The sequence below is a fragment of the Mytilus trossulus genome, unplaced genomic scaffold (genome assembly GCF_036588685.1).
Source record: "Mytilus trossulus isolate FHL-02 unplaced genomic scaffold, PNRI_Mtr1.1.1.hap1 h1tg000210l__unscaffolded, whole genome shotgun sequence".
NCBI classification, from domain to species: Eukaryota; Metazoa; Mollusca; class Bivalvia; order Mytilida; family Mytilidae; genus Mytilus; species Mytilus trossulus.
In genome coordinates this window covers 1,444,972-1,456,898 of record NW_026963310.1, presented here as the reverse complement: position 1 = coordinate 1,456,898, position 11,927 = coordinate 1,444,972, and the positions used below count along the sequence as shown (strand labels likewise).

Genomic DNA, 11,927 nt, shown 5'->3' with positions numbered 1-11,927 from the left:
ATTAAACCCATTTCATATTTATGATAGGTGTACCTCAAAACAAAAATTACCATTCATTCCGACTTTTGCTGACTAGCATAATGTTGTAAGAGACATCAATATTTTATATTAGATTATATATTGTAAATGGAAATACAACATTGACCTGCACTATTTTTCTTGCATATTAAAATATTGTGTGTTTTCTTTTCTTTTCTTTTTTCTGTTTTGACGATAAATGCTAAGAATTCTTGTATTGTTATATATGTATTATTGGGCATTATATCTTAGATAACTGAAAATTTATTTACAAGGTAGAGATTTCATATGGGGCAATATGCGCAATTGTTATTCCATAGGCCGTAATGGTAACGTTTTCTTCTGTTGCTCAGCCCATATCGTAAACTTGTATATGTATGATGGCTTGTTTCGAAGCTGAGACATTTTTACATATGTGGTTAAATTTTCGGGGTACGAAGTGTGATTCATTTTTCCGTAATTTAGCAAACCCCGAGTATCCTTTTGCGATGTCGCTCCTCATGGTAAAAAATCCCAATTTTAACACAATAACTTCTTTGAAATTTTCATACTTTGAACACATGTCATAGCTCCATGGTTTTTACACATTTATTCTGTGTTCCCTTATTTTCTAAATTAACACTAATGGTTCAGCTCAGTTATTTGTTTATCATAGAAATGTGTCAAATATCACTACACAGAGATTTTTTGTTTACACGTGACTTTTGTGTTCCTCATTTCAAGGCGCATTAGGGGTATTGTCCCATATAAAAGACGACATAATAGGTAAAAACGTCAGTCGATATTGGGCACATATTCAAACGATAAAAATACATCAAGATCTCGAATATCACTGATTACGAATGAAAATATATCTTAAGAAACATTTTGAAATATCTGAATTTTTTCGATTGAAAAAACTCGTTTTTAATTTTAAGGCAGTTTGAAACGCGCGTCTGGCGTATTAAATTATAATACTGGTACCTTTGATAACTTATTGCTCCAACTGAATAGGAAATTGCAAAACATGTAAATTCAGCGTGTCAACCAACTATGAAATTACCAAGTTTTCAAAGCATCCAATTTTCTAAGTTTGCAGTGGCCTAATAGCTAATTTATAAGTAAAATATCAGAGGTCGCAGCACAGTATTCTACAATGAGCAAATCCAGCAAGCAGTAGATCTTGATCAATTATATTTTTTAACGTTTGAATCTTTCTGGATGTAACTTATTAATCAAAACCTGCTTACTCCTATTAAAACGTTCAGCTCCAGTTTGTAATGGAATCTTGTATTTTAAGTAGTGTGTTCTTGAAAATTTTACTGTCCCGAGTGGATAAATATTGCATCAAAATCGATGCAGTGAAGTTATCTATAGTTAAATATACAATTGCATACATATATATATTAACTATTTTATGTAAACACCTAGTTTTCTGAAATTCTAATTTTGAACCCTGTTCTTTTGTCACGTACACAGAATATGCAAAAGAAACAAATTAGTATTCAATTGATGATTCGACCCTTTGTTGTTTCATCAAAACATGATCAGGTATTAATACGTTATCAAAGAATGGCCGTTACATGTAAAAGTTGCATGTGTCAGCACTGTTTCATGTTAATATATCATAACTTTAGCACCAGGTAAACAACAATATTGATTATCTTCTAACATTTGAAATCTGCATTCATTGTTGTCAGTATAATCTCTTTTATGTTTTATGATTTATGATTGTATCTTCATTCATCACACGTTCTTGTTTTTTAATTTTCCAAGGCGTTTAAAGACTTCCGTAATACAATATAGACAGCTTCGAATTCGTAACCAAAAAATATCATGTTCATAGTAATATATACTAACATAGTGTATTAATATATATATATATATATATATTTATTTAATAAACATAATGCCTGTTTTTTAGTGTCTGATTCATTAAACTCGCTTGATTAGATATGATCAACGATAGTACAATGCCAAAGTCTTTCCTAGCGCAAAACTCAGAATTACGATACTTGCGTAAATAGTCGAAGTGATTGAGCTTCTCATTTTCCAATTTGATTATGGACTTTTTGTCTTGAATTTTACTCGGAGTTCAGAATATTTTTTTTTTTTGTAATACAATGAACATTGTTTGTTTATTTACATGACCCCTGTATTTTTCACATAATGCAAAGTAAGCTGCAGTGAATATATATTTGAAAAATTGAACTATTGGTAGGTATAACGTAATGTGTAAGAATATCTATTAATTATCAAAAGTGCTATGAATTTTGCAAAGTAAAATATTTATGTGCGAACTGAAAAAATAAGCACTCCTCGTATACACAAAATCAATTGATATCATACTATAGAAGCAATAGAAATGTTAAGTGCAAAGTTTAAACACCGTTTAACGAATAACGGTAAAGAACAGTTATCTCAAACGAAAGATTTCAAAAAAGACTATCAAAACCGGGTTTAAAATCACATATTTTTTTCGTCACCAAGAATGAATTAAAACAACAGAGGAAAAATAAGGGCCGCCCTATAATGCCCAATCTACGAAAGGCCAACTTCACAACGAAGTACAAAAGCATTGCCAATGGGACATAAGACAATCTACCTTAGTCGTGGTGTTTCCCATAACTATTTTTTTGTACATAAAATATATTATATTACCTCCAATAATCGTGTACAAAAAACTGGAAGTAGTTTAGCGATGATCCATTCCCTAAATCTATTTCGAAGAAAAAAACAATGCAACCATTTTCTATCTGTTTACGCTTTTAACATGCATGTTTTACCATTAGGCAGTGAAAACTTATTTTGAGCTAAATATATTTTTTTAAATTTCTGTGTATGAAAAGTGGAAATTTCTCAAAACGCCCTTAAGCTGGGGTCACACATTTACGATTTTAAATGCCGTCCTTGACAGGGCCCTTCCCGATTAAAATTTGTCAAAAGTCTGATCAAGATCCTGTGAATCGTTGATGGGAATTCAAATTTTAATTAAAATGTGTACATTTTTTTTAATCACGACAAAAACCAGCTATTTTTCAGGAAGCGACGATATTCTACCGTTTCCAAGCGAATTTGTCACGATAATCCAGGACTCAATCCGCATTTGATCCGATTTGTATTTTTCGCATGGTAAAATTCGACCGAGTATGTCACAACTACGTCCAAATTCTACAGAATATAATCCGACAGAGATCAGACAGTGACCAGACAGTGAACCGACGCTGACGGAAGTTATCTGTGCGATGACTGTCGGCATACTCGAGATTATCAGGTACTGTCGGAACGAAATCCTATCACGGTCTGCTCTATGGCATTGCAAACGTCTTGGTCTTGTCTCAGTCGTATTGTATTCTGTATTTGTCGTAAATCTTACGTGGGTATCGTGGACGGGACTGTTTCTGAACGGTTTCGGCCAAGACAGTTCGCAATCGACAAGATCTGGATGCAATCTGGACTCAATCGGCAGAAAAACAGCAATGACAAATTTCTCAAGATCATTCCCGTTCCAACGTGAAGAAAACACAGAAAAATCTTAGAATTTTGATCCGATACAACCGAGTCTGTCACGACATAGTCACGCTTGTAATCCGACTAGACAAAATCGGCTGAGTTTCCTCGAATTTTACAAAAAGCATTTAAATGTCGGGTGCTTCGCCGAACTTTCAGGACCAAAACCCGTAGGAATCTGTTACCAACTTAAACTACTACGTTCAGACAATGATAGGACATTCCAAATGCTTGAGGATAGTAATCCGACTTTTTCACTTTTCGCGTTTTTTCGTTGTCTGATCGTAAACGGAACGATAATGGGCAATGTATCAACCCCGCAGCAACGTCGCTGCGTAAAACAAATAACAAAATGTCGTGCCAAAGCAGAAGAAATGTAAATTCAAATATTTCGATATTTTTTTATAGTTCCTGAGAAAAAAATATGAGTTTACGATCCATCATTAAAAATATATTATACAATTATAGCCTTTGTATGAGGTCGATGCAAGGATATACTTCTTTAGGTCGATATATCCTGTATCGACCTCATACAAAGGCTATAATTGTTATATCATTAATTCACACATATTATCTTGATGGTAGTATATTAATTGATTCTTTGACTTGTTTACCAAATATGTTCTTTTCTTAATATTTGAAAATTCTTTTAAGATGTACGATGTAATATTTGTTTTGGCCATATTGAACGAAATATGTGATGGTTATTTATTTCAACATAAAAAATATCATGAAATATAAAAGTTATTTCATAAATAATATGAAACAATTCAAATACAATTGAAACATTTTTAAACTATTGTTCTTTTTAGACTAAACAATTTAACAATGAATAAATTTTCTGAAACACTTTTTTTCATTAATTCTTCTGAATGAAATTGTAATTGACAGTTATATTTGAACAGTTATTGAATACTGGAGCTGGCATAGCTTTCTGGTTCATACTAGCAGTATTAACTGAGTTCGACTGTTTTGGTATACATCTTGGAACTTCTAGAGATTTCAATAAATCATCCATACCATCATCCATACCATCATCAGCTGCCATTTCAGGAATGATATCATTCATGAGGTTTTGAGTTTGCGAGTCAGACAATGGCTGTAAATTGAAAGAGCCAAATGAGGTAGTTGATATCGCCTCAGTTTCTACAGTCATACTAGTTTGTGAAAGACACAAAAAATCAATATTTGAAGACAAAGCGGCTGGTTTCGAAACTGTTGATGTTTTGCATAGTGTTTTTTCACTTAATTTGTCTGACATTATTTTTTTGTTTTTTTCACATGTTTTACCACTATATGTTTTTAAAGATGCCTCCGATTTATGACCAGTGACACTCATAATGTGTCTACTGGGAATTTGTGCCTCATCTAAAATGTGGACAGTTGTAGCCCTGCATGAGTGGTTTGTATACTCCTTTGACAGGTTGGCTGCCTTGCTTATCTCGTTCATATATACGCCCAGTTTGTTGTGTCCAAGGGGAATGTTGTCATAATGTATCCCATCTTTAGCTGTTAACTTTGGCTGTTGAAAAAGTTTATTACATTTTGGATTCAGACGGCGTATATATTTTACAAACGACCTTACTGGACATCGGTCACTACCTGAAAAGAATATTGTCTATATTGAGAAACAAATATGAGATATGCATATGATATATATTGAAACAGAAAAATTAGTAAGAAATGACATATATATATAGGACTTGAGAGAAAAGACAAGATTGTACATTTTTTTATCTTTTTTTCCATATTAATTATCTTCAGTTCTCGTGTGCAAATATCTTTAAAAATGTATTATTTTTTTAATATATTTTTTTTTTCATAATTTTATACATTTGTAAATATAGGAGAAATGGTGAGTAGTGAACCTGCACTTACAAGTTTTTTTTTTTATTCAATTGGAGGGATAAACAAAACTTCCCATCCCAACTAAGACGAGAAGGGTCACCCAACATTAGTCCCCCCTGGATTTATTGACAGCCTTTATCTTAAAGACTAGAATAATTTCCTGATATATAAAAATCTTAAAAAACTTTTGGAGGTCATCAGATAATGCCCGCCTTATAATCTTATTAATTTTGACATTAATATTTATTTTACCTTTGATTTCATACATCCTCCCATCGGATGACTTTTCACTATCTGTCTGATGATTTTTGGTTAGTTCATCATGGGTTTTATAAACATAAAGTGTACCCTCTGGATCTGGCTGTACTGCAAAGTCCTGTCTTGTTAAGGTTGCCAGGTTCTCCCTGCCTCTACGTCCAAAATGAATCATTATGTCCACAAATACCTGAAATTACAGAACATTGTATGTACTTCAATATTAATAAAATACATGTGATACAAAATTTAATTGTAATTTTCATATTGTTATATAAAACATTCACAAGAAAATTATACCGGTTACAGGTCCATTTGATTAATTCTAAATTTTAACGGTCCATTGAGTTAATTTCAAATGTAAAATTCACCTGTTCATACTTTTGTATCAAATATTTTACAAATTTTAAATGAAATGTAACTTTTTAAATACTTGCGAGAAATAGTGCACTGTACGAGGAATATATATACAGTACAACTACAAGAGAGACAAGTCGTGTCAATTAATGAACTTAGGACATGTACATTGTAGGATCAGGATCAGGGAGATATCTCTTTTTTATTATGTTATAGTTACCTTGTACTGGAGCATTTTTGGACTTTCCAAATCTTTACAGAAAAACATGTACATTTTTTCCATATCAGCATCAGCAATTGCTGGATAGTGCTCCACAGCTGCCAGACCAAGTCTTTTTAGCTCCTTTGTCATACATTGGAATGCTTTTTTGGACTTCTTGAAATTGTCACCTTTGAGAATGTCAACATCCCTTGTTTTAGATAAGTGCCGTTGCAAGCCTTGGCGATAAGACTGCATGGTCGTCTTTTTATACATCTCCCCATTTTTGTTGCGCATTTCCATGTAAAATTTGGATAATACGTCGTCCAACTGTGCATTATCGTAAGACTCAAAGTCGAGGGGAAGGCTTTTCTCTGTTAGATATTCCCGGAAACCATTAATAGCTGTATTTGTTTGCCTTTTAGTGTTTTTTGAATCAACGTTTTCCAACAGATTTTCCCTGTCTTCATCCTCGAGAGATGCGAATCTTCGTTTCGTTGCCATTTATCGTTAACGTCTGCTTGTTCAAGTTGTTGTGATTGTACCGGAAGTTATACAGAAAAGTATTTGATTGGATGTTGAGAATACGTCATTAAGTATATTGGTTTTCAGATTTCTATAATTAGATTTTTAAAAATAACCGTGCAATATGCTTTTTGCCGGTCAATATGCTTTTTGCTATACGCCGTTTTCTCTCTACCTTCGAAAATATAGTTTAACATGTGACTATGCCTAAACGAATCAAATTTGTTAAATAATACGAATTAATAATATTTGCAAGTATGAACAAAATGCTCTATATGTAAAAGCACTTGTCAACGTCCGTTCAACTTATGTTGTGATACGCCCGACTATTTTCATTAACAGAAATCTTCCATTTACAAAACAAGTCGAATTACTGTACTACTAGCACGTACGTATTTACCAATTTAGCAGCAGCATTGTTGTTGTTGTAAATTTAATTAATTTTTGTTTTTGATTTTCTTACAAGCAAATTTCATGTCAATTATGATAAGACATTTAGTTTAATATAAATTAGTTCGTTGACTCTTAATATCAATCAGTTTCATGAATATGAAATGTTTCCAATGTTATTTAAACATGTTAAACATTGAATGATTACACTATTGGCCTTTCCTGAAGTGACGAAGAAACTGAGTCTGGTGGGTCATTTCTAGACAAAACAATTGTCTTTTCAACCAAATGGTTTAATATGATTTCTTTTGTAGTCTATAAGAGAGTCAAGATGCCAAGATTGGTCAACTTTATTTCTGCATTTCTTATGTTTTCAACGTAATGATAATGAATGAATTTTGGCTATCTTGTTAATTTCTCCATTAAGTTATGTACCAGGGAACAAAAAACAGTGCTGAAAATACAAAACAATACTTTACCGATGTTTTGATATATCACCTCAATAAAAAAAGATCAATATCATTTTCAGAAAGAAGTATTATTTAGTCCAAAATCAGTATTTTGTCAACATAATGGAACAATAAATAACTGTAAAACAGCAGATAGGAATTATTTACAATAAAACCAGGTTTGGCAAAACATGTTATTTGGACATGCCTTCATCGATTCAGAGATGTGACAATTGTTTTTTTTTTACCTTTCGGAATTGGTTGATAACGTTTTAATTTGTTAGCATGAATGGACTTTCCTTTTTTGAACTTATTCTTATGTTCAGTATCGCTCTTGTGTTCACAGTTCTATAACACTTTCAATGACTATATCAGTATCAACTATGTATCACTAGGATTCGAATGAGCTGACATCCAATAACAATATCCTTTTATGAAGCATATAATGCGATGTATAAGCAAAAGTGACACTAATCTGTTCCTTTTAAATTTCATGCGATTCACTCTGACTTTATTTTTCTTGATCCGCCCTCCGGCTCAATTTAAACGTTGATAATATAGTGTTGTTTATATTCATCCTTTACATTCACGTTTAAACCAATTAATAAACTTATCATTTACATCATGCACACGATTTCATTTTTTTTAAAACAGACTTTGTCTTTGGATATAAATACTAGTGATATAGATAAGGTAAAACAACACCATAATTGGTTTATATAATACATGTACTTTATCAGACATACCATGCAGGGTGTAAGACAAATATGTGCGTCGTTTAATTGAATGGGTAATACTTTCTGTGAAATTTCAATTTAGCATGTGTATCAGATCGTTTACTTGGACGAATTACTCTTTTAGAATACATTCGGTTAGGTTCATAAAAGATTCTGTCACGCTATCGGATTGAAACAGATAAGGATGTACTCGAGGTATTACTTATAAAAACTTATCCGTCCGGATAACCTAATTTCACTCCTGGTTTTTAGTGGAGGTCGTATTGTTTCTTATTTATTATTTGTAACTGTTGATGTAGATGTCTTTTGGTTTGATGAGTCTTTGTTTACTCCTTGATTTTAATTGTTATTGCAAATCACACATTCAGTATGGATATAAAACAAAAATAACAACAATTAAAAACCAATTGTTCAGAGAACAATTGAAGGTCTTTCCATCAAAACAATGTATTTTGATATGAAAAGTTGTGAAACTAAGTTTAAAATGTCATTTCAATCGTCAAATGATAGCTCCTAGTAAGCTGATTCCAAAAATATATTGTTTCCATACATTTTTTTTAAATAAGGGAGATAATTTGTTACTTCCGGTTTGAAAAATGTTACTTCCGATTATATTTGAATATTTACTTGACACTGATTCCAAAAATATCTGGTTCTATATACTTTTATATTCATAAAGTACAAAAAAATAGCTATTTCCGGTTTACAAAAGGTCACTTCCGGTTGTTTTTTACAAGGTTAAATGGTTTGATACCTTTTTCTAAAAGTTGTATATCTTTATCATGTATACATATAGAATAAAAGCAAAGGTCAAAATCTAGAACGTCAAATTAAGCTATGACCTTGAGATCAATTTCAAGGTCATAAACCAAGGACCTCAAATCAAAAGACCATAGGTCTTTATTATATTTTGTGAATGAGTTATATCACCAAACGCTTATTTTTAAATACAAGAGGGGAGAAAACTCCCTTTTACATTCAACGTACGCTTGCAATCAAAATTTATATCTTACGACATGTCGCAACTAACAATTTAGTAAAAATAATTTGTTGATATCTTATACAGTCTTTGGATATAAGTGAAAATAAGCCAAATTCAAATATTAGAATATGACCTTGACCTTTGACCTTGACCTAATTTTCATTTTTTGGGACCAAGGACCTCAAATCAAAAGATCCTAGGTCTCTATCACTTATGATTTATAAGATAGAAATTCATATCACTTATATCAGATGCATAAGGGGAAATAACTCTCATATGGAGCGGTCATATCGCTTCGGTCAAAACAGGACAAATCATGCGAAGGATATAACGAGCAATTTTGTAAAATGAATTTGTCATAATCTTTTACGGTTGCAAAGGAGATGCGCTAACAAGGAAAACAGTGTTTGGGGAGATAACTCCTACAAAGAAAAGAATTCGTTTACGCAGGGTAAATTTCAAAAGCGCATAAACTGTTTGATATCATATACCAAATATCTAAGCGACATATTGCGAAACAAATGTTTATCGCAAGAACAAAATTAGGCGGAAAAAAAAAAAAATAATAATCAGAAGAAAAACAATAGGTCTTTCCACAGAAAAGTGGAAAGACCTAATGAAACACACGTGTCCAACTGACAAAAGAAATACAAGCGTCAATTTCTTAAATTGTTAAAAAAAAAATGATAATGAATATGTATGTTCAAAAAATAATTGACGTATCAAATTATTCGAAATGGCTTTCACATTCTATTGTTTTTCAGACTATCATTTCTGTTGGCTGAGAGATGTCACTTAGCATTAAATTTAAAAATGTTAATGTCATAATTTATAAAACTTTTACTTAAAGTATTTTACAACAAGGATGTGTAGTCAATAATGTTTCTTGTAACATGAACGGTATATGTATGATACATATTTGTATAATACAAGTACTAGTATCTGATTGCTAAAATAATGACTATTGCTATGCAAGGCCCTTTGTCATTTTTATTAAAAGATATCCTCTTTTTCCGATGATTATTTTTACTTGTATATGTTTATTGAAATTGGAGTTGGAGTTGAATCATAGGTTTCCAAACAAATGAATGATTACTTTATCGCGTGTTTATAAAATCATCCTTTGTTAAGCATTTTTTAGAATACACAAACGAAAATGGAATCATTATGGAGAGAGATTTCGTCCAGCCAGGAAAACAATAATTTAGTATTAATTGGTATTGTCAATTCTGCAGTGAATGGCAAGCCTAGCAACACCTAGAAAATAAACAATTCACCATGCACAAGCGATTATCCAGACTAGAACAACCCAAGGACAGATACTTTCAATCAACCTTGGTGTTATACAGAACTATATTATGTTACTGGAAAATGCAATATTCATACTTGTAGTACATGTGACTTTTTTAAAAATCGAGAACAAGCACAAGTATGAACCGCTACAAACTGTATTTTCTATGATGCCTAACCAATCCCTACGACGACACGTTTCTCAGATTATATTTTACAAAGTGTCAACCAACACTTTATCATTGCAAACCATCTCGACTTTCCTATCATCAATATTCTATTAACTAATACAATTTCCGTTATATTTTCCGGATGGTATAATTTTGTAGATTGTTGTTAACAACGTGTCGAATAGAGACAGAAAATAATTGCAGTTTAGCAATACCAATTTAACTAATTCGAATGCGATATATATTCAACCTACTTATTTCGCAGTCGACAAGACGATCTTTCATTGTTGTTGATATTTTTTTATATTTCATTTCTTGATCATAAAACATTTTATTTTTAACAAATAGCAAATACAATTATACAATGTACAGCTCTTCACAAAATTAAGGTTTCAATGTTAGCATTATCATTCATTTATGTAAAGAAAAAAAATGACACTGCCTTTATTTTCTTGAGCTAGAATCTTAAACAAATAAGTTTTTAAAACCATCATTCAATTAATAATGGAGATGTGGTATGATTTGAAATGAAACAACAGTTCAATTATGTGCAAATACTGTTGATTTTAGCAAGTTTAGATCACCTGTTTGCCTTTAACAACGAGAAGAATCAGCTATAAATATTCGGCGATGTTAAAAAGTAAATAGCACAATTACCGAACTGTTAGGAAAATTCAAACCCACAAATTCCAAATCGAATGGCAAATCAACGTTTTATAAATTCTAAGAGGGTAAAACAACTGTCATATTCCTCATTTAAAACAGTCGGTTTTTATGACTTTTTTTCTGTGTAGTAGGTTTTACTTTTGTGTTTACAAAAAGAGGTGACAGATACCAGAGGGATATTCAAACTCAAGAACAAACTGACAACACATGGCCAAACATAAACAACAGAACAATAAAAGTACACAAAACACAACTTAGTAAACAATGGACTGAGCAACAAACACAGTAATATTCAATGTGGACTATCAAAGTAATAAATGTTAAGCACATGCAACCATTTTAATTGAAAAACACTGTGGAATATTTCTTTTGGACGATTTTTTAATTTCACATTGGGAAGTGTGTTATACAGGTGAATATCAAACTTAGCAGGTACGTTAGACTTAAATCTTTGTAGCCTATAAATATTTAAGTTTTTATCTCCAGGCATTTTAGGTTCTTTCATAAAATACAAGCTGGCTGACTACTACAATACAGATTATAGTGTTGAAA

The 11,927-nt window shown here is 31.7% G+C and overlaps 1 protein-coding gene across 1 annotated transcript; it reads right to left on the bottom strand.

The window, feature by feature from the left end:
• Positions 1-4,361: 4,361 nt before the first annotated feature.
• On the bottom strand, positions 4,362-6,929 carry LOC134700979 (uncharacterized). Its single transcript, XM_063562121.1, has 3 exons — positions 6,188-6,929; positions 5,608-5,800; positions 4,362-5,109 (listed from the first exon to the last, which is right to left on the bottom strand). The coding sequence occupies exons 1-3, from the start codon at positions 6,668-6,670 to the stop codon at positions 4,367-4,369; spliced, it is 1,419 nt and encodes a 472-aa protein (XP_063418191.1). The 5' UTR covers positions 6,671-6,929; the 3' UTR covers positions 4,362-4,366.
• Positions 6,930-11,927: the final 4,998 nt, after the last annotated feature.